Source organism: Mustela putorius, unplaced genomic scaffold (assembly GCF_011764305.1).
Source record: "Mustela putorius furo isolate JIRA1106 unplaced genomic scaffold, ASM1176430v1.1 tig00003845_pilon_pilon_pilon, whole genome shotgun sequence".
NCBI classification, from domain to species: Eukaryota; Metazoa; Chordata; class Mammalia; order Carnivora; family Mustelidae; genus Mustela; species Mustela putorius.
Window position 1 is genome coordinate 59,486,051 of NW_025421998.1, and position 24,013 is coordinate 59,510,063.

At 42.0% G+C, this 24,013-nt stretch overlaps 1 protein-coding gene across 3 annotated transcripts in view; it reads left to right on the forward strand.

Moving 5' to 3' along the window:
* The window catches only part of CREB5 (cAMP responsive element binding protein 5), a 402,725-nt gene that overhangs the window by 291,088 nt on the left and 87,624 nt on the right, over window positions 1-24,013 (forward strand). For all 3 annotated transcript variants that reach the window (XM_045062826.1, XM_045062827.1, XM_045062828.1), the window contains exons 6-7: window positions 9,516-9,642; window positions 14,702-14,812. In XM_045062826.1, coding sequence (XP_044918761.1) covers window positions 9,516-9,642; window positions 14,702-14,812 — 238 coding nt within the window. The remainder of the gene's footprint in view (window positions 1-9,515; window positions 9,643-14,701; window positions 14,813-24,013) is intronic.

The window sequence follows — 24,013 nt, forward strand, 5'->3', positions numbered from 1 at the left end:
CAGGAAGAGGTTAGGTAAAGGCATTAGTGGGGGTGACCCAGGAGGGAGAACTTGCAAAGTGCAAGGATGGGTAGAGGTTGTCCAGATGATCTTTTCTCGAGCCCTTCTGTTTTTGCTGAAGTCTTCTGCAGTTGGAGCTTTTGTCCATCAGCTACAAAATGACGTTATGTATTTGGAGCATAGGTATGGGGCGATCGTACAGAGTGTGGAGTCCGCCCCGACTTAAAAGATGGTAACTGAGAAGCTGCAAGTCCAGAAGAAAGCAAAACAGAATTGCTGACTTAAGAGTTGGGGGTGGGGGTGGGTGTTTGTAAGCCCAGGGAGCTCTGCCCCTACAGAACATCCAGACAAGTGTGTTAGTGAATGTTTACATGAATTATTCATTGATGGTGAATGAATGCAGGCAGGAATCACATGTAAATGACAAGGCTCATAATCAGAGGGCTCCTTATTTGTCCTTATGAAGCAAGGAGGAAGCTTATTAACGACTTAGAAACCGGAAGAAATTTTACTTAGGGATAGCTCTCTATAAAGAAAAGATTTTCCCCAGCCAGCCAGATGTATATCATTTATTTGAGACTGCATTCAAAATCATCATTTATTTCATCTCTTTTGATCTACATTTACTTGCCTTTTCTAAGTGTAACTTTATGAATAATTGATGCAACTGAGAAGTTATTGGCTAATTGAAAAGCCATCTCGTCATGTCTTTGAGCCTGACCCATGGCGAAAGCCAAACTGTTCAGGCATTTAGGGTCTTTTATAAAGGGTCTTTTAAAAGAGCCTTTAGCTCTTTACAAGGAAAAATATCAGATTTTGGAATCGGATTTTTTTTTTTTTTGTGACAATAGTACATCAGAAACCAATCCAACCGTGTTTTTGGTTAACTTAAATGAATCAGGCTGACTGCATGACTAATTCAGATTAATGGTGCAGAAATCAGTCATTAAAGAGGGGGAGAAAAAGAGATTGATTTAATAGTCTTAACAGAAGGGCCATAAATTTACATCTCCCTTTCTATTCTGTTCTCTCTGTTTAAAACACTTGAAAGCACTAGTAAATATCTCCTCTGCCTGAGTAGATACAGTGTGTATGCTATAAAACCCAACACAGGCTCCAGCGGGATGCAGCTCTGTTCGTTGTATTACATTTTATGACCGCCATTGGCTTTCTCGCAGCCAGGCTTTTATTTAAAGAAAAAGAAGTTACATTTCCAAGATATCAAATACTACATCTATAAAATAAACGCAGCAGTAGTACCAAATTGATAAAAAGGAGGCCTAAATTTATCTTGCGTGGTAAATTTAATTTCCGACACCCTTGGTGATAATGATTACAAAAGTGTTCTTGTCAATATCGATAAGTCAGTGCAAAGCAGAAACGAGATGTTTAGTTGACCGTGGTGTGGGTGTAACTGGTACGTCCGGGCCCAGAGTTTTGAACATTATAAAGTACAGTCTTATTGCAGGGCAGGCATCCAATTTTTAGAACATTATATAGATTGGAGACAGATGAGTGTTCCTGAATTATTCTTGGCCTTTTCTTATGAAATGCCTAGAATATAATTTCAAATGGAAATTAACTTAATTGATGCAAAAACAAATGGGTCTAGAACTCATCAGAAAGCTTGAGTTTAAGGGGCATTGCTAAAAAGTACAGATTACCTTGGGGGTAACCATTTATGCTTTTCAAGAGCAGAAATGGGTTATATTAGGCTGTTAATGTAAATTGGAGTTTCACTTATGACTAGTAAATCAATTAAGTTCTTCTCATTAGTTAGGAAAGATAATTTATTGAACCCCGTTCTTGCAATGTCTTTTGCCAATCGAAGAGACCTTTAATATCTCTGTTCTTAAGAATTCAAGAAGTATTTATTGACACCTGCTAGGTGCCATGCACTTCCTTACCTTTCTAAAAATTACTAAATTAGTAATTTAGTAATTACATTACTAAAAATAGAGCAGACACAATCTCTCACTGATGCAGTTTATGTTCTAGTGGGAGCAGAGACATTTTAAAAATCATTCAAAATCACTGAAGAATTATAACCGGGGAGCTGAAGTGGTAAATTCCAAGAGGCCATGAAACACATATATTTTGTTTTTCATCAAATTGTCACAAATTGTGAATTTGTAGATGGATTGTTGGCAAACTCGTTTTCCACTCTGAAATGAGTGCGTACAGAGTCTGACTTGTCTTAGATACTTAATTTGACTTTTGGTTTATTCATTGATTGAATAAATGGTGAGAAAGTGTTACCAGGTCGAAGAATGCAGGGTAAGCACACTCCAAAAAAGGCCCTGACCTGGTTTGGTTACCCAGAGAAGGTGGTGAGGATTACTTACGTTCAAGGCTGTGGCAGGAAGGAAGGTGGTGATGCAAAGAAGCCTGGAGGAAGTCAGAGAGGGCACCGGTCCGGAGCCCAGGGCCATGAGTGGGGCAGCAGTGAGGTGCCACTTGGTGTGATGGCCTTGGAGCAATGTCAAGTGTTGTCCCAAGGAGCCAAGCCTCCTGGAATCTCTGATGAGCTAGAGAATTTGCTCTTTTTCAAAGTCAGGCTGTTTTACTAGCTTTTTAGGAAAAATATAGGTCTAAAGGCAAAATTCTCTCCCCAGACGCCCAAATGCCTGTGTCATCAAAGGAAACGCAGCGGGGGAGGGGAGAAAGGCCGGGAGGGGTAAGAATCATGCAGGGAGGTTCCAGATCTCTTTCTTTTCCTTTTTTTTAGAGGGGTTCCAGATCTTTACAAGAGGTCCTCCCTTGAGCCTAAGAAAGCTTTGAAACGAAAAATACATATTTTAATTGAATTCTGCTGATATTTTGGTGCCTTTTCTCAGGCTAAATATTTCTACTCCTGTGTCTCAAATTCCTCATTTGTTAAAAGGGGAAATATTGTCTTTGCCATCCAACTTTAGGAGCTTGGCAGTGAGACTTGGTGCAGAGCATGAGCTCATTCAAAAAAGATACTGGTAATAGGATGTCTTTTAAAATGTGGGCCAGATAGCTGTCTTGTTTTCCCAATTACTACTTCTGTTGGATTTTTGTCCTTGTTTTCAGGAAAAACAAGATACTGAGAACCAATCTCTGGGGAACTAGTTTGGTTCCATTTTGAGGAAATATTTTCAAAGATCCTTTCTGAGAAATAGTGTGAATCATTTTGAAATTCTGTAAAACTGTGGGTGAGAGAAGTCCATTTGCCTCCGCAGAAGGGTTTGGGAATCTAAAGTCAATGGGTTGTTAAAGAAATATCTTATATATGCTGGAAGTTTGGGACACTTTTACAGGCATTTGGTTAGGCTGTGGTTTCTTAATTAAAGCGAAGGATTGGTGTTAACTTTAAGATCCCAGCCTTAAGCCCCAGTTCCTTGATTGAAGTATAGTGATTACTCTGTTGTTTGGTCTGGGTTTCAGAAGAATAATAACAAAAATAACTAATTTTACTGAATTCAATATTCAATATGTAGTTGACCCTTGAATGGGTTTGAATTATACAGGTCTATTTATATGTGGATGTTTTTCAATAAGTATAGTATAGTACTGTAAATGTATATCTCTTCCTTATGATTTTCATAATATTTTCTTTTTCTCCAGCTTACTTTACTGCAAGAATATAGTATATCCAAAATATATGTTAATAGATTGTTAATATTAGGCTACTGGTAGTTAACTTTGGAGAGACTCAAGTTACACATGGATTTTTGACTACACAAGGAGTCAGGGTTCCTAATGCCCACGTTGTTCAAAGGTCAACTGTATTTAATATGTAGTAGCTCAATTAAGGCCACAAGATAACAATCTCTGTCATCCCATTTAATAGTTGAGAAGACTGAGGCACAGAGAGGCCAAGTAACTAGCCCAAGTTTACACAGCTAGTAAGGGGCAGAGCTGGGATTCCAACCTAGGCAGACCGTCTTCTGAACCCATGTCCTTCAATACCCCATCTTACAATATAATTATCACCCATGGAAGAAATTAATTATATTATCTTCCCATTTCCCATTCTACTTGATTATCCTGTAGTTTGCTTTCTTTACAAAAATAGGAGTTTTTAAATTCCGCTTCGGAGAAGAATGATAGAATAAGCATTTCTCATTACAAACAGCCTTCTCTTAACATTTAAGAGTCTGTAATCCCGTCTTTAGTTCTTCAGTCTCCCCATCCTAGACAGAAACTAGTTGGCCAGGTGGAAAGAAGGCACATTTCTCTTTAGAAGCAAATACAGTGATCGTGAGCAATACTCTTTCTCTAGTCTGTGTGTGAAATTATGTTACGTGTAAATGAGGAAAAGGTGTGGATCCCCTGAGATGTATCAAGTCCTTTTTAGCAACTTCTCTTGCTTTTTAGAGACACTTTCTATTTGCGATTCATTCATATTTCAAGTTTATTTTTGACATTAAGAACGAAGTGCTGTACTGACTCGTCCCATTCAGTACGGACACTGACCCCCCACCATGTTGCGCGTGCTGGCCGAAGCACTGTGAACTCATCAGTGAGCCGTGAAGAGCTCCCTAATCATCACAGAACATCTATGCCTCATGAGATTAAACACATCTCATTTTCAAGTTCTAGAATCTGAGTTTTAGAGCTTCAGGGCATTTCCAGATGGCCTGTAGTCTGACCCATTCATTAAACAGATGATGACATGGAGAGCCCCAAAGCAAAGAAAGTCTCTCCCCCAGAGTCAGAAACTCTAATGGCAGTGACATCTGGATGCTTTGCTCCCTGCCCACTCTTCTTTCCATCTTATTGCTTTGAAGCTTTTCGTATTATTCTGCACACCAAGTCCCACTGATTCCTTTCTGTTGTTATTTATTACGTGCTCACCATTTCTCAGGTGTCTGTGATTGGATTTTCAAGCTAACTTTGATCTTCTAATTCTTTAACCTAATTTTTTTTTTTTTTTCCACTGCTGGCTTCTTCTCTTTCCCTGACCACACACCCGGTAGATTTATCTGTCTTGAGTTCAATAGGCAATTCGGGTTGCCATGGACCTTTTGAAGACTTGGGAAAGGAGAACAGTCTGCAGTGACTCTCCTGAGACTTCCAAACAAAATCACCGGACCCTCGCTCCGTAAAGATAGTTGGGCTTGTCCAAGCGCAAAGAGCGGCAGACACAGAGCTCGCTTTTCAGACACCCCTAGACTGGAAGACATCCTTTAGGGGTAAAAATGAGGACATGAAATCGCTTGCTGTGGTACCTTTCATTCTGTTAAGGACACTGAAAACAGTCTGTCATCCTTGACATTTTAATTGAAAGAAAAGCTTACATAGATTTCAGCTGTAAGCAGTATGTTTATACAAGTGTATAAAGAGGAATAATCTGTCAAGTTGGAAAACTCTTAATGCTACGGGACTCAGTTTAGTAATTGAACAATCCAACATGAGCTCACACATCTTACCTTGTTCCATGCCTCAATAATTTTTAGTAGAAATACTTTACCTAGAGGCATATGGTTATTAAAAAGGAGGCTCGGCTTGCTCAAAGTCTGGAATTATTAGCTCATGGCAACAAGCCTGCACTGGAGAAAGACTGTTGGGTCTTTGTTTTCACAACTTTGCTGCGATTTGCCATCTTATTTTCAGAGTCTAACCGATATGTTGTTTGGGAAGTTTTTTTTTTTTTTTTTAAAGGAAGAAAGCATAATTTCACATGGATGAGTGACTTCTTATGTTAGCAATACTGCATAATTTTACTACTTCATTGCCCAGTCCAGGTAGCAGTGTGGATATCAAAGGAAATAGACCATGAATTTATTTTAGTATAAAAAATCAATAATAGCTTAGTTATGGGAGCCATCAAGGTATGATGGGGGAAGCCCTGTGTTGCAAGCTGAATATGAGCCTTGCTTCTTTTCATGACCCATATGACCTTGGGCATATTTAAATGTTTCTGAATTCAGCTTACTCTGAGTAAAATGGGGGTAATCTGACCTACCCACCACATGGCATTGTTTCAAGTCACAGGAAGGTGAAAATATTTTGAAAAATATGAAACTGTGTAAGTGCAATATAAAAAGTTTCAAGCAAGTGCAATGTGTTAATAATTATTTCTATATACACAAAAGGAATTAGATAATTAATATAATTATTCTGATACCACTCTTGCTTCAGTGATCAGGATATTCTGGACAAATGATTATTTATTGGGCCAAGCTACATAATTACCTCAGTCTAGTCCTTTGTATACCCTGCGATGGGTAAGAGTACATTTTTCTTTTCTGTCAGTTTTTGTAGTTTTAAAAGCCCAAGAAAGAAGCATAGAAAACCCCTCAGTATTGTTCCCAGCAAGGGTTGGGAAATTTATTTATAGAATCTGTGGAGGGCTGCCTGGGTGGCTCAGTCAGTTAGGTGTCCGGCTCTTGATTTTGGCTCAGGTCATGATCTCAGGGTCGTGAGATCAAGCCCTGTGTTAGGCTCCACACTGGGTGTGGGGCCTGCTTAAGATTCTTTCTCCCTCTTCCTGTGCCCCTCCCTGCTGCATGTGCACACGTATGCATGTGTGAACTCTCTCTCTCTCTCTCTCTCTCTCAAATAAATAAATAAAATATAGATCTGTGTAAAACAATAATTGAGAGTTATTTAGAATCCAAACATGCAGAGTTCTCAAATAGCCATTTCTCTTTCAACTATATATGTTAATTGGTTGATTGCTATCATTAGGCAATTATTATTATAATTCCAAGGGAGCTCAGTATGCTGGAAAGGTTTCTTAATTAATGAAGGAATGCTTGGTGTTTAAAAATCTGGTACATCTATGCATGGTATGGAAGTAAGTATACCATTTCCCAGCTACTCTGTCCAGCTAGTTTTCCTTAGTTGTGTAAAGAATGAAAAGTCATTTTGAGTTGAATTACTTTTGCATCTTCATTCACATAAGCATGGTTTAATTGATTTCTTTTCTAAAAATGACTCAATAGAAACTGATCACCAAGATTAGCATTAATATATCATGTTGGAAACAAAATGTAAATGATGATAATATGCTGTCGTTTCTTTAGGAGGATGATATGACAAATCATCATTATACAATGTTTTCAATTGTCTTTTTTTTTGTTTGTCCCTATCTATACCCAAAGCATTCCTCCCAGTGACTAGGGGAAAAGACATATGGTAGAAGGTTGTATGTCTGTACGTTTAGGTGTATCTGTACATATGCATGGATGTATGTGTGTACATCTCCCTGTCTGGGTATCTGTACACGAGTGGATGGATAGATGATTAACAACTATCTATAGAGATAGTCTCAGTGAATCTTTCTCCTTATAAAACAGGGCAGTTTAGGTTACTAACCTTGCACTTGCAGGAACTGATCATTATTAAAGATGACATATTTTGATATACAGCTATTTTCTTCCCAGCAAAGGTCACAAACAAAACATTAAGGCTGAAGAAAATAGGGCACCTGGGTGGCTCAGTCATTAAGCGTCTGCCTTCAGTTCAGGTCATGATCCCAGGGTTCTGGGATCGAGTCCCACATCGGGCTCCCTGCTTGGTGGGAAGCCTGCTTCTCCTTTTCCCACTCCCCCTGCTTGTGTTACCTTTCTCATTGTCTCTTTTTCTATCAAATAAATAAACATCTTTAAAATAAAATAATAATAATAAAAAGACTGGAGAATATAAAGCAAACCTTGTCTGTTGACAGAGCCACCATTTATACCTATCTGATTGGAGCTATCCATCTCTGAATGAGGTAGGCTTTAAGACCCAGTGAAGGTACAACCTACTGTAGAGTTTTGGAGCCACTACAATTGGCAGTTTGCTACAGCTCTGAAAGGTGAAGGACCTTCAAAGACCCTACTAATCCTATTGTTAATCTATACTCCAGAGGGCCCCAGGGCACATGTCAAGAAATACCTATAACATGCATTTGCTTTTCTGAAAACACTCATTTTATTGTTGCAGGCTACTTCTGGTTGGCCTCTCCATGTAACTAACTATTCATACACACATTCTGGTCATAAAGCTAGGTATCATTTGTGTACATCTACAGAGAGTCTGGGTAAAGGTTTTATATTCTTTTATATTTTCACTTATATAACTTCCTGAACATATAAATATTGACTAATTTGTCACTAATCCTTCTAAAATCCATGCATCTGGGATAGCTAGCTCTACTCAAAGGAGCTGTTGGGTGAAAAGAATAGAAAACCTAATCTTTGAGATTTCAGCAACAATGCAAAAGAAGATCCTGTTGGCATGACCTCCCTGTTTCAATCCCCCTTTCTCCCCAAGTCAGGCACAAGAGACATTTGAGGTCCAAAGGAGAGCCTTCTCATGCTACTCTGAATGGGATTATCCTTCCCTGAAGCTGAGAAAGGCCCTGGGCCACATAGGACATCTCCATCCAGTCATTACGCAGCACTTAACATGAACAAATCTTTTTTTTTTTTTTTTTTAAGAAAATGCATTAATTCTAGAAACAGTAGCTTCATTTATGGCATTCAGGATAAGGTAGTTTAACGTGGAAGGCTCAGGTCCCTGCGGTGGGGGGGGGGGGGTGTTTGTTTATTTGTTTTGTTTTATTTGTTAAATCTTTAATTTAATGGTTTGACATTTATACAGCTCCCCAGAGCAAAAGCATTGGGAGATTGAGAATTTAGCTGAGGAGGTCACTTATTTGCCATTTTTCATAAACACAAATAATTTCCTTTTTCCCTCAGCCACACATTCCCTGGCTCATTAAATCAATTGAAAGTTCTAAATTTTTTTTTCCCCGCTCTGGCAAATTGAAGCAAAAGTTCGAACTATGTACTCCCCAGAGGAATGCTTACCCAAGTTCTGTGGGTCAGGCCAAAATCAGTTTCTGTCAAACAGCCTAACACCTCCAGTTATTATAAAATGAGGGATTGGTAATGGGGGGCTGGGCTCTGGACTTGCCTGAGAAAGGCTGGCTGCACTGGCATGAACCTCATTCCTGCTACTTTGATCTGTGTCCTGGCTTTGTTTTTGTTGTTGTTGTTGCTATTTTGTTTGTTTGTTTGTTTTTTCCACCCACAGTGGAGAACTACGGAAAAAGTCAAAACAGATTTCTATTGGGAATTCATGGATCAAGTTGGCTTTACAATCCAGACAGTGAAAGTGTGTCCAGGAGGGCTTCTAGGCAGAGGCATAGGAGAGTCCAGATGACATACACAGATCTCAGGGTCTAAGATCCTCCACAGGGCAGAGAATTCTGAGTAAACACAGGATTTCACCCCGAAGTCCCTTCCCTAAGAGGCAGGAGTCGTCGGAGATTTGCCGACTTGTTGACTATTGAACATGAGTTAGATAACAAGAGGTCAGGAAATGAAGTGGAATTTAGTGTATTAACTAGGAAGCAGCAGAGGAAGCCAGGCTTGTGTTTTATTTGTTATTATTTCCCTAATATCCTCAATTATGTGATTCCCATCAGAGGATCTGATCTGTTGCTCATGTAATGGTGTTGTCCCCGCTGGTTCTGGACATGGGGAAGCAGGCAGTGAATTCCCCGCCCCAAGGCATCAGGAATAATGTCTGCTTTTTCTGTGTGTTGCCAGGCCTGTCCCAGGCTCTCTATCTTCTCTGCTACATCTCCACAACAGACAGAGACAGCCTATGCCAGCCTCCATGCCTGGGACCCTGCCCAACCCGACGATGCCGGGTTCTTCTGCCGTCTTGATGCCAGTAAGTGCTTCTCGTTGCCACTGAGCCTTGCTCCTTTGAAAGCAGTAAAGGAAAAGCTGAGATCGAAGCTGGAAAGACAGCGACTTCTTCTGGGTGAAGAGCTGAGCTGTGTGCTACTTTGTGGAGAGGGCCTGGTTGTCTGTCCCTAGGCGTCCTGCTGGCTCTCCCGCCCTCCAGTGCTCCCTTAGTGAGGCCTGGCCCCATCTTCCTGCTGGTGACAAGCGAGCTTGCCACACCCAGGGGATAGAATTTGTTCAAGGACACAGTGTTTTATGCCTAGCCCAAAATCTATATAGCTTGGGCTCTATACCGAGTGTCCTTAACTCACCAGGGAGTGATCTTGCCAGGACTCAGAGCAACAATTATAATAACAAAAATAATAACGATGGTACAGAATATCTGCTAGTAGGTGTCCCTGCGTGTCATGTTCTATTACGCATGCTCACAACATTTATTAAGGGCTTACCATGTGCTAGTCCCTTTATAGGCACTTCATGAACACCTGAAACAATCCTGTCAGGCACGTGCTGTTTCTATCCCCCATGTCTGAATGGGAAAAGGATGGCAAGTAGCTTGCTTGGCTGAAGCAAGCACAGCTGAGTTCTGATCCCAGAAATCCTGGCCACAGAGCTCACTGAGTCAACCACCGTGTGATACCACTATATTCTCTGCTTTCACTGTCACAACAAACCTGTGAGGGATATACCATTATTACCCCCATTTTACAGATGAGGAAGCTGAGGCACAGGAAGCTGAGTATGATGGACCCTAAAGATATAAATCCAGGTGGTATGACTCCAAGGTCTATGATCATTACGTAACATATCCCCTACCCCTGAAAACAACATATTAGCCTAGAAGGGACATCCAGAGTTTCTCAGGGCAAACCTTGCTCTCCTTCCACAGGATCCCCTTCCTGGCCTTGTGCTTTGGGGAGCCTGGGCTGGTGTGCTTATTCCTGGGGCCACAGCTATTCTCAAAAGCCCTAAGAGATGACATAACAATTGCATGAAAACCCTCCCAAACAGTATCAACAATGCCTAGCAGAGCATGTTCACATTTTAAGGAACCGTCTACATTTGTCATTTCACGTTGCTCTCATCGGCATCCTGTGGGAATGGGATTGCAGTAATTACTGACACGCTCATTTTCCAGATGAAAAGCTGACAGCTGTGATGAACCCCCATCTCAATTCACGCTGAGCAGCTCAGGTTCTCGAAGGTTGAGCAGTGCGCCGATGAATCTGAGTGGAGGCAGGGATGGATGAGGGCTGGGAGCCCCAAGTTCAGAGAAATGGACCTGGCTGCTGTAAATATTGGGTCGTCCTGACTAGGAACAGTCTTTGCAAAATCGGGCCGGAAGGAACAGCTGAGTTGACACACTTTCCCTGCCTTGCTCTCCTGAAACATCTTCAGATGAGCTACGACAGCGCCACCAATGCCACTTGCCCAGGTTTTATTCAGCCCAGCCAGGCGCACAAAGACTCCCACCATAAGCATTTTCCTTCAGACGCTAAAGCCCCCTTGTCCCAAATTAGTGTCCTATCATAAATTCTATCCATCAGCCAGAAAAATACTACTTCAGTGACCTTTTTTTTTTTTTTTCCATTTGGCTAAACTGTACTGTTTCCAGGACAAAGGTGGGACACGGGCAGAGAGTGTGCAGTGAGTAAGTATCTGGCAGTGGTTTCCACCATATCATCTCATTGTACAACCTGGCCTCCTGCTAATGCTTCAGAATAGAAGGAAAGGATCAGGTACACGATCAAGAGCCAATGTAAACAGAAAGTCAGGGATGCCACCCCCCACAGTATTTCCCCAGCCCATGTCACCGACATTCCCAGCTGCCATGACAATATTGTCAATCTAGAGCACTGATTCTCAACTCGGGGCAATTGCTTGGCACCGTCTGGAGATGCCATTGTTGGTTGTCACCACTGAGAGAGGTAGAGGGTAGAGGCCTCTGTAGATAGAGGCCAGGGATGCTGTTCAGCATTCTACAATGCATAGGACAGCCCCCACCAGAAACTAATTATTTGGGCCCTAGATGTCAACAGCGCTGAGGCTGAGAAACCTTAGAGTGACACAAAGGTAACTCATGAAAGCTGTCATAAAATCTCTTAAAAAACAAACAAACAAACAAACAAGCAAACAAAAACCCCTATGAGTTCCTGGTCCCAGAAATCTAGGTCCTTTCCTCCTTGTTATCAAGCTCCCTGCTCCTAGGCTCAGATTTTGGCATTGTAAGCATAGTCTTCTCATAGAGTTCCTGCCCTTGGGGAACCATGATTCCCTTGGTAGAAAAGGTCTGTCTGTCTGCGGGCCGAGCTAATATTCTTAACTGATTTGCAGTACCTACTACCAGGCCACACAGTTCATAAAATCCTAGGTCTGAAGCAAATAATGCATCTGTTCATTCCACAAGCTTCTGCTGAATGCCTGCTAGGAGCGAAGGACTATGCGAGATGCTGGGGTTCCGGTGAGCAACAAGGCAGGAGTTCACGGTCCTGTGATTTCCTATCTTGAAAGTCCAATGTTTCCATCATTTGGGAATACGAACACTCAATTATAATCACAGAAGCCCAGTGAGGTTGTCGAGACTGTAGCTCCCGTTTTCTGATTTGTTTCAGAGGGAAAGGAGAAGCTCATAAAAAGGTGAAATCCTTTACCTGGATGCTTTACCACCAGGGCTAGATGTTGCTTAGTGTCTGGCAAAACCACTCCCATCTTTCTGACTTCTTGGTTCTAGCACCTCACCAAAGCACACTCATGGGGCAGAACCTTATGCGTAAAAGCCAAATCATTGCCTTGCAGAGGATTTTGCTGACCCCCTATCATCACTAAGACGGAAAAATGCAATTTTTTTTTTTTAAAGTAGAGAAATCAGCCTGTTTTCAATGTTCTGTTGAATTTGTGAGTCATGGAGTAGGAGTAGTCTGTAACTAACTTTTCCACAGAGTGGGAAGCATGACTGATTGACTGATTCTGGATCCCGAGGCTGCAAGTAAGCTGCTCGCCCTTCTTTGTAGCTCATAGCTTTGTAGTTCTCAGTGACCTTCCTTCAGGAAACTGAAAGCAAAAGCTCCTTTGGACTTCATCTCCCTCTGGGAGATGGTTACCAGTTGGAATAAAGGGTCAAATGCCTTTCCAGCTCTTCCATCTCCCAGACTCTGGAAGGGGGAATTATAAGCAACAAGCATTCTGTGGAGCAGTCTTTGTGACTTAACAGTTAGAGTACACGGACGTACTTAATAGCACTGAACTGTACACGGAAGCCTAGTTACAGTGGTAAATTTTATGACATGCATATTTTACCAGAATTACAAAAACAAAAATAAAAAATAAAATACCCAGACTACCTAGAGAATCAGGGGGCATATGGGAGTGAACATTTTATTTTGCTGAATTGATGAGGCCCCGAAAGGTTTTGCTGGCACTTTCTAGAATGTATAGAAAATTCTTCATCAGATTGCTCCTTTTGAAGCATACACTGCCAGATAACGGATATGCTCTTTCAGGCTAAGGGATGGCGAAGGGTGATTTGCTGTGACAGGGATTGTCCGCTCGTCACTCACGTCATTCCGTGAGCACTTCAGCTAAGCCGCACATTAATGCTGTAATTGCAGCCCCGCACCCGGGGCGGACCCAGCAGGGATTGCAGGGTTGGAACCTGACCATGGCAGGGACCCTGAAGGGGCATTTACCTTGGCTTTCACTCTCCATTCTTGCCTGTGAGGTTTCTGTCCTGCGCTCTGGGAAAAGCCCCAGTGATAAAGAACTCCATATTTATTTCCTCAGCCTCCCGGGGCTAACTTTGAGCAGAAACCGGATTCCCTCAAGTTTCTGAGCCGTTTTCCTTTCCATCCTTTGGCAAGGGGAGCTTTTGCATTGAAGAATTTATTTTTTTCCTCTTGAGGAAAGTCTTCTGTGGAACTTAGTATTAAGTGTACTTGCTTTCTTCTAGTTCTTTGAAACATCCTCAATTTCTACTCAACAGAAAATATCAGTCAGACATACCCTTCCTTGACTGAAAGAGAGGTTTTACTGTATTTCCTTTTTAACGGGGATACCCTGGAGACAAAAGGCCAGAACTCATGCAGGTATTTGAAATGATGTTAGTTCTAGGCAAGCCAGGAGGGCAGTGTCCATCATGTGTGGTACGGTACCCTCACCTGCTTTCTTCACTCCCCAAAGGCCTCGCCTGTGAGGCCAAAACCTGCCGCTATGTCGTGTCATGACTAGGTTAACAGGGAAGGGGAGGTGAGCCAGGGGCAACAGCTCAGATACCTGTTGGTCATCTTTTTCTTTTTCTTTTTTTTTCTTTTTAAGATTTTATTTATTTATTTGACAGAGAGAGAGACAAAGAGGGAGGGAGAGCACAGAGGGAGAGGCTAAGGGAGAAGAAGACATCCCGCTGTGCAGGGAGCCTGACGTGGGGCTCGATCCTAGGACCCTGAGACCATGTCCTGAGGTGAAGGCAGACACGTAACCGACTGAGTCACCGAGGCGCCCCGCTCTTGGTCATCTCGATTGTGTTCATAAGTTACAGTGGCAAGAAGACCCAGTATATTCAAGAGTATTACTTTTTAAGTTAAATTTAATGTTTTTCTTATTACTGAAATGATTCATGTTTTCATATAAAATTTAGGGGGGTAGAAAAGCCATGGATAACCTGAGATAACATTTGGTATATATCCTTGCAGCATTTTTCTATGCATACATTATTTTTTACAGTTATAAAAAGAAGCATGACTCGTGGCAGTTGGAGTGTTTGCAAAAGTGGAAATATTCCATACTTTTGTTTGTAAATGTACCATGACAACATGGTTCTCGTTGGCATGGGGCATCTCCTATAGCAGGCACAGCTTTGGAGTGATTCTTTGATGTCCTGGAGTTCAAGGCTCAGAAGTGTGTTACTTACCCTTCCCCAAACCACAGTCTTTCTCTGGAGTTGTTCAAAGAAATTCTAAATGACCCACTTGAAAGAGAAATGTAGCTTTGTCTGGGACCTAGACCACATTTTTTTAGACTTCTGATTCTGTTGCTTTCCTTTCTCTTAGATGGAGAGACAGATGTCAGTGAACTCCAACCTCCTGGGAATGCAAGGTCCAAATCTGAACAACCCCTGTGCTTCTCCCCAGGTCCAGCCAATGCATTCAGAAGCCAAAATGGTAAGTAACAGTTATAATAATCATTTTTAAAATTTCATGAGTTTTTCTTTGATCTCTACTCTGACTTCCAAATTTCAGTTAAGTCAGGTAGATGGCTCTGTCATTGTTTCAGTGAGTAGGTCTTTTCTGTGAAAAGGCAATAGGGAACTTGGCTCTCTCTTTGAGGATATTTGTTATTGAATCTTGGCATCAGATGACCATGTAATAAGCATTGGATCAGCCTCCGTGGAAGGGACATGTAGGGGTTTGGGGAGATCCATAGGAGTTAAGGTAGGATACACTCAAGTAGGTGCATGTTTTCTCATAATGTAAAATTAGCAAAAATAATCCAGAGTGTCTCTTCTTCAAGGTGGTCACAGTTTCACCATCACTCTTCCTGTCCCCATATCCGTGAAAACAGACACGTGATTTTTAAGCACACACTAGCATGGAAATATTTTTCATATTTTGTTATAGTTGTCAGATGTGACACTAATTCAAAGGATCACAGCCTTGTTTTTGCACAGGGTAATTGCACCTCTTACTGAAATACATGATTTCAGGTGACAACTTTTGGTGACTTTTAACATTTGAGATTTATGTGCAGGTAGGTCAGTGTTTCCAATCACAGTGAAAGATTTATGCATTATGTTCTATCAAAGATTTATGCATTATGTCCATCTTTGCAATATAAAGTAAAGTTGCTGGCTTTATTTAGGAGAGTTACTTGAAGTGGGTTGTTCAGTTTTCATAGAGTTAAATTCTGGCGTCACCATTAGTAAGGTCTCAGATGGCAACAAAATACACTGTAGCAAAGTTTTTAGATCTGATATTGGATCAGGGTAGCTTTGCTACAAGTCAGAGATTTATTTGGTTTCCTGACAGATAGCGATGGGGACCGTGTCTGGTGGCTGGTATGAGGATGTTATTGACAGTTCTGAAAATCAGCCACCAAAACCAGGTGACTTCATTTTCAATGGCAGCAAGTTTTTTGGACGCCTGCCTTGGTCACTTTCTCTTGGAAATCTTACTCATTTGTCTTTCAGCTCTTTGATTCAAGGAAGCGCCTGAATCCCCAGTGTTGGCTACCTCGGGCAAATAAAATCTGTGGTTAAGAGAGTTCTCTTTGCTATGCCACAGTCCCTGTGACATGCCAGATGGCACCGGCATCTTCAGCAAAGCTCGTTAAATCTTTTTGGAATTGGCAAATATTTTTTCAACTCAAGCCCTGCAGAGCCAAACCAAATACTTGCTGGCAGAGTGAAGTTCAAACTGGCATCTGTTGTAGAGACCAGAGTAGTGCCATTTACTTCTTTTTTTTTTTTTTTTAAAGGAAAATAAAAAATGAACTGTGAAGGCACTTAAGAAAAAAACAAAATTAAGTTATTCATGTGTATGAATAAGTGTTCTGGGTCTGAGCACCCAATGCTACTCCCCCAGCTGGATTATTTCTGAATCATCTTGTTTGGTCGGGGGTCTGTATCCCATTTGAGGGACCTCCCAGACAAACCTTAGGTGGATTCTTACACATAGTTCCAAACCAAATTTCCCTGCCAGTTGATTTTCACTGGATTATCTGCCACTGCTTGACTCAGCAATGTCCTACCCCTCTCTTCGCACTGGCAAAGAAGGAGAATGCTTCCAAAGGGAGTATAGGTTTGTTATTATTTATACGTATGAAAGAAAAGCACATCACATGGCCACTTATTGTGAATAATATCAGCCGGAGACAAAAGGAAATTGGTCTGTACCTATAAAATCATGTTTCCCCACAGATGTTTGCCGAGTTAAATTTACTAAGCAAGCACACAATTCTGCTGATTCATGCTTTGGGTGGATGGATGTGTCTTTCCAGATCCATGATGTCCAGGTTAATGAACTTTATCTTGGAGTTAAGGCTTAGGGAGCATAGTTGTTGTCTCTGTCCTAGGCTCCCAACCCTGACACCATTATTGCCAATCCATTATTCCAAGGGGGAAAATGGTGGTATTGGCCATTCACATTTTGGAGAAATAGCATTTACTTAGTAGCCTGGAAAATGTTTAGTAATTGGCTTTTAATACATTACTCAGCATTTCTATTCTCATTCCGCTTGCTTTATTCACTGGAGAAACCAGTTATTGCCCTCTACTAACTGACAGTATTTTCTAGCAGCTTCGGGCTGCTCAGATGAAAAGCTTTTACGAAACACAAAGTAATAGAGAAAAAAAAAATCTTTCATGATTTTAATGTCAGCCAGAGCCTCCCCAGGTTTCTCTGAACTGTGGACTTTGTTGTTCTATGCCTAATTTTCTTCCTGTGTAAGACTGGAATGGATTCCAGATTTCAACTAAGACTCCTGTTTCACTGTTTTCAAGGACTTTTCCAAAGGTCACACATGGGCTATTGTGATGAATGCACTCTGCGGGGTGTGTTCTCGGAGCACACAAGAAACCAGAGAGCGGCCAGGGAGGGTGTCGCTGACACCACAACACTGCAGACCTATTCTCCTGGGGACATTGGTGTCAGAGTGTCTATTTCACACTCTCTATTGACCACTGACAAAAGCCATCATCCTGCATCTCTGGTGAAACTTGGAGGTCCTGGAGGTGGACAAAAGCTTAAGGCAGGACTGCTTTAACTCTACAGCTTTGTTAGAAGCTGTCCGAATAGTGATTGCTCAGTAGGATGCATCCATCTTTCTTGCCACAAATTGGTCATTTCTATGGTGGAAGAGAGTAAAATAACTGTCCCCAGTAAGCTGTACAGTGTAATAACCTGGGAAACCCAAATCAAGTAGCACGGTGCTCTTTTTTGATTTAATGTATGTGGACATCAGGCAGTAGACTTCAGTGGACTAAAGTCACAGCTGTCCACGCTGGTACTGTCATGATTCTGGCAGATTCTAATTGAGACTTATGGATTCTTTTTCTAAAGAATCAAGGCTACAAACCTATGGCTTCATGTTATACAAGTGAATATATGCTAATTGGATTTTGTCTTAGAGGTCAGAGGAGACTCAAACCTGTGAGAACTTTAGCTACTTCTAACCACCCAAAACAATGAGTTTTTCCTCCCGGATTCCTGAGATCAGTGGGTATCTTTCATGAAAGTGGGGTCTGCTAGAAAGGAAGGTCACTGGATACCCAACCTTCAGTATAGACAAACTTAGGGAAGCCGAGGGAATGTTGATACCAAGAAAGTACATATACCTGAGACCTGATTTTGCCCTCAGGACAGTGCCATGACAGGGCTGTTGTCCCCATTTTATAGCTGAGACAACTGAAGCTCCAAGAGGTTTACTAATACTGGCCCAATGATGCGTCACATAGCAAAGGCTAACTAACATCTCAGACTCCACTGACAAATATTTTTCATCACAATATTGACCCTTTAGATAAAAATATCTACAGCTTCCTGGTAACGGCAACCAGTAGATTATACTAAAATCTTCGGGGTTCGTTTATATTGACAACAAAATGGGAGATAAGGATGGCAAGGACCTCCCGTTTAGAGGTTTAGACCTCCAGATAACCTGGAAAAGGCGAGGGGCGGTTGATCATACCGAATGTCCGGGGCCTCCTTAACTGGATCCATCTGGATGGAGCACCTTGAAGTGAACCCTTGCATCATGAAGGTTCCTTGTGCTAAGAGAGGCCTCATGATTGAGAATTGAATTTGATCAGTTGAGTTGAGTTGAATTAAAATAAGGAGAAGGAACCAAACAATAGCAGTGGAAGTGGGGGTGGGATGGAATGCTAAGGGGCAAGGGTGGGTCTCCGAAGGAGAAGATAAAATAGATAAAGGCTAAGCTAAATAATCAACTAAGAAAGAGTATTTGAGGGGAGCCTGGGTGGCTCAGTGGGTTAAAGCCTCTGTCTTCGGCTCAGGTTGTGATCTCGGGGTCCTGGGGTCGAGCCCTGCATCGGGCTCTCCGCTCAGCGAGGAGCCTGCTTCCTCCTCTCTCTCTCTGCCTGCCTCTCTGCCTGCTTGTGATCTCTTTCTCTCTGTCAAATAAATAAATAAAATCTTAAAAAAAAAAAGAAAGAAAGAGTATTTGACTACATCTGATTTCTTTGAAGGATATCTAGAAATGACCTCTGGCATGTTTTTTTTTTTTTTTTCCTTGAGAGAAAAGCAATATATCTTTTCTCCACACATGGTCCAGTTTGGAACACTTAGAAAACAGAAGGTGGAATAACACTGACCTCCCAGGAATTGAGAAGGATCAATACTAAGTGCTATTTCTTCCATCGTGATAGGCTAACTGTGCTGTATTTCAATTGTCGACTTGTCAATAACTCATTTATAGTGAGGTTTACAATTTATTGAATAGGTCCATAAATATGTGCATTAATGAGTGAATGAAACAAACAAACAAACAAAATATAGAGAGTCAAAGGCTTTTAGATGTAGAAGGTACTTAGTGAAGACCTTGCCCAAATTCCTTCTTTCATAAGTGAGGGTACCTAAGGCAAGTAAAAACTTAGGGAAATCAAGCCATCATCTCAACACAAAGCTGGGCCCCTAGTTCAGACTGTCAGGTTTCTACCCAGCATTGTGCCTTTTTCATCAGCTGTACTGATAAATTATTAACAGTGCTTCTTTTCTTGGCCCCTGGTTTTCTGCTGGCAGATAGGCAGACAAGAACTAGGGTGGTATAATGCGCAATCTGTGGTTCAATCTCCACTTTGTTTTGAATGTCAACCTGGGTGTGTTTGTGTTTGCCTTTCCCCTCCCTAATTATCGAGCTGGATAACTGTTTGCCTACGGTGCCCCTTGGCCACCCACTGTCCAACAGATAAATCACAGAGGAGCCTGGCTCCATATGGAGTTGCCTGGAAAGTTTATACACATGAAAAGACAGTCTCCAGGTAACATCTCCCTGACTCTCCTAAGAAATGCCGCTCTGCGATTTGCCTATTTTGCTTTAATCATCCCCAGTTTCACTTCCTAAAAGTCCAGGAATTAAAAAAAAAATAAATTAAAAAAAAATAACAGTGAATGAATGAGCTGTCTGCTTCTCAGAAGCTTTGTGGTGAGGCAGGAAATACTGTTGACTTTAAAGAAACTCTCATTAACTTTTGAATCATGCTAACAGCCATGTGTCCCTGAAACCAGTGATCAAAACATGAGGATGGCCTGAGCCAAGGTGGCCACTTTTTTTCAGAATCTTCCTCCCTTGCTGCTGTGAAAAACCACTGTCCCATACCCAGATGAGCAGGAATTATGTACAATTCCATGACAACAAAGACAGCAACAAAAATCTACGCCCTCACTAACATGAGCAGTGGGTTTCCTGTTAAAGGCACTTTGCTCTCTTAAAACACCCTGGTAGAAAATAGTAACTGTTAACATTAACTAAGCACTTGTGTATATAGCTGAAGCTGAGTTAAGCATCTTATGTTTTCTCATTTAATCCTCGTATTAGTCTAATGAGGGAGAATACTGTTCTTACTCTCATTTTACAGATGAATAAACTGAGAAGTTAAGTAACTTAGGAAAGAACATACAAGCTGGTAAAATGTGCAAGGATGGGAACCCAGGCACTGGGCTCTTGGTCTTAGCTCTAAACTGTCAGGATTTGCCAGCGGGAGCGATGATCACCCTATGGGCTTCTATTAATAGAGCCCTTTGCAAATTGCAAAGCTTTCTATATTTGGGTATCACCAGAGCCTTGCGGCAACCCTGTAAGGTCAACAGGGAAATAGTACTTTCCTCATTTCATAGACACAGAAAAGTTAAGTGGCTTTTCCAGCATTGTTTGGTGGCATCACCAGGCCCTGCACCTGAGTCTTCTTGTGGGTTTTGTCCTGTTTCTACGTCATCATGCCATCCCAGGTGTCCCTGTGGTAACCTGTCCTAAGTAGAAGCAAGTTCTTACAAAAACAAACCTCAGCGGTAAAAGGAAGATGAGGCTCAGACGAATAGCTCAGACCCAGCTACCTTTTCGCTTATGCCTATTAGACTCTCTAGTTCTCATCGGCTAAAACCAGGAGAGAAGCCTGATCCATATTTCTCTCTGGCCAGGACAAATGCTGAAGGTGAGCTTACTTATGGTTATTAAAGAGTTAAAAGCAGCAGTAGTTCTCTAACAGCAAAAGAAGTCCCAACTCCTTTCTGTTGGCTGAGAGTATACAAGTTCATATCCATTGCCACTTTGCTCATTTAAACTATAGGAAATTTAAATTTTAGGAATATATTGTGCCATTTTGGGGGTAACATCTAAATTATCAGATCCTTGATAAGAGCTAGCAACCACTTGTAATATTAACCACATGTAATATAAGCCACTTGTTTTTATTACTCTAGAACACAATAAATTCCTACAGAATTACTTTTCATGTGCTGATCAGAACCTCAAATACATAGGATTATGCATTTGATTATATTTGTTTTGAAAATAGGAATTTGAGAGATTATTGATTGCCTCTGAATCACCAAATTCCAAAGAAGAAAAGGAGCTTGGAGATTATTTCAGCAAAATCCTTTCCCTTTGAGGAAAAAAGGCCTAAAGTTCAAGTTAGTAGCTTTTCCCAGGTCACATAGCTAATTAGCAGGAAGAAAAGGAATTAAAATTCAGTTTCTGGATTTTCAACTTTATGGAACTTCACTCTCCTGTGTCAGTCAGGAGTTGACAAGGAAAGCCATCTGCTAGCTGCTGTGATAGCAAACTTTGTAAGGGGAGGGTTTCCTGGTGTTTTCTGCAGTTTGGTTAGCGAGGCAAAGTACCTGGGAGAAGAGGGTCAATCAGCTTTTCCCTTTTATATCATGTCAACTGGGAACTGAAGCTAACCATCAGACTGCCCAAAAGAATGGGCCCAATTCTCTATAATTCTTCTTGAGACTGGGTGGGGGGAGGAAGGGGCGGGTCTTGACATGATACTACTAAGCAATTCCTTTTTTTTTTTTAATTCAAATTACTTAACATATACTATATTATTAGTTTCAGTGGGATAGTTTAGTGATTGATTCATCAGTTGCATATAACACCCAATGCTCGTTCCGTCACGTACCCTCCCCACTGTCCACCACCCAGTTACCCCATTGCCCCACCCACCACCCCTCCAGCAGCCCTCAGTTTGTTTCCTGTAGTTAAGAGTCTCTTCTGGTGGTCTCCCTCTCCGATACCTCTAAGTTATTCTTACTCATCATCCAGAGTGTGCATACACACACAGTATTTCATCTCTTCGTGCTGAGGACAAACTGCCCCGATCTTGTCTGCCACCAAGCAAAACTAAACTTCCCACATCTCCTCTGTGGGTTCCTTGGGCTGTGGGGCTCTTCCATGGGCCTTCGGAGGTCTGTATTGTGCCGGTGCAGAGAGTTGACTGAGCTGGCTTCTCACACAACACAAAGGGGTATTGAAACGCCTCTTTCCATCGGATCCCTTCTCTTGGCTCCCCCCACTACCCTCCCCAGCAAGCTCCTCGAACACACATTCAGACATTCTCCTGGGATGCATTGTCTTCCCAGTTTGACTTCTTTCTCTTTCTGTCCGTATCCACCCTGTTTTGGTAACCATGGCAATAGGTGAAACACAATCCCAATATTTGCTTGCCGCCTCTGTCATCCAGCCCAGCACGCGCATTGCCGGGTCTTGTTTTTGTGTTTATTTCGTGTTCCCAAGCCTGAAGTCGGATGCATCTGGGCAAGGACACCACCGCACATGGTCCGGTTTGGAACACCCCCTCTCAGACAGTTTTCAGGCACGTCTTCTTTGTGTATCTGTGTACGTGTGCGTGTCGTGTGTCCCTGTCTGCTTTGGAACATTGTACAAATAAGTTCAGCTTCTGTTAGAATAGCCCGGGGCCGGGGGTGGGGGCGGGGGGCGTGGTGAGGAAATCTTATAAATCTTGTTACAGGGAAGTTCTGCTTTGCAGAGATATATTTTAGTCTTTTCTTGGAATTTGTGTATCTTTCCAAGACTTTTGCCAGCACGACTAATAACGAAAGTTTGCTTTGCACTTTGGGCTGATGGCTCTGCCTTGATTTGGCATGTTAATGTGGCAAGTACAGAAAATCTGTCAGAAAATTTGTGCTATGAAGGTGACTGAAGATAGGACGCAGGAATGGATGGAAGAAGTAATGTTTTCTTAAAGTTTTGGGATATTTCTTTTCTTAAAAATTAAAAGGGAGAATTTAATCTTCGAGTAAAAAACTAACAAAAAGTATCCCTCCTTGTATCCTTTTAAAATTGTCTTTTTTCTCCCGTTAGTTTGAAAAGCTAGCCATACTAGGGTACTGGTGTACTATTTGACTGTTGTGTTTGCCTTGGTAGAAATAAGATGAATCACTAGCTTCTCAGAATAGTTAAGTCCCACACAATAAAACCAAACAGCAAGTATTTGTGTGTTGAAATGGTATTCACAGTCACCAGAACAGAAGACGTGTTTAAGGAGGACAAGATTTTCATCCAACTGTGGCCTTGAATTGTAGAGATTAAAAGTGCAACCAGAGAGGCAAGGCGTAACGTGATTCCAGTAGACAGCCAGGATCTGAAGTGGAAGAGGGAACAGGAGCATACTGGGCTAGAATTTCAGAGCTGGCACGTGTTTCACTTGCACCCTTTCCTGGAACATCCTTCTCCCTTTTGGCACTTTGCATGGGAACGCGCCTGTGTTTCCATGGTACTCGAGGGCTCAGTCTGGACCTGTGTCCCTTCTAGCCTGTCCCGCCTGACCTAGCTCTGCACATCAGGGTCACTCTCTGAGAGCCCCTCCCAGGAGGCTGGCACCTTCCTGGAGGCTTCCGGCTCTCTCTGGTTGCCTTGCCTCTCCTATCTTATTTCCTTCACCTCTGCAAACTTCATTCCCTACCCCCCCACCCCCCCAGCCGCCAGACTCGGCTGAAATGCACCTTTCCTGTGAAGTCTTCTCAGCTTCCTCAGGTTGGGTGCAATTCTTCTGCATGCCCTCTGCACTCAAGGGTGGACTCCATTTGTACCTTATTTATCTCTTCCTTGGGGAGCTTTATTATGTGTCATTGTCTGCGTTCTGGCCTCACGACCAGCCTACAATCGCTTAGAGCTCAGAGGCCACAGAGGCCAAATTGATTCAGCTCTTTGTCCCCAAGTTGGCATCTCTCCCGAATGTTCTAGGTGCCCAGGAAATGTTTGTTGCTAGAATGAACAAGGGAAAGTCTGATCAACTAATTTAGATGGGGATGTTACTATGAATTAATACATCACCCCACCTTACACTGTGGATTTTTTTTCCCCCCTTAAGTTCCAGGGATAAGGTA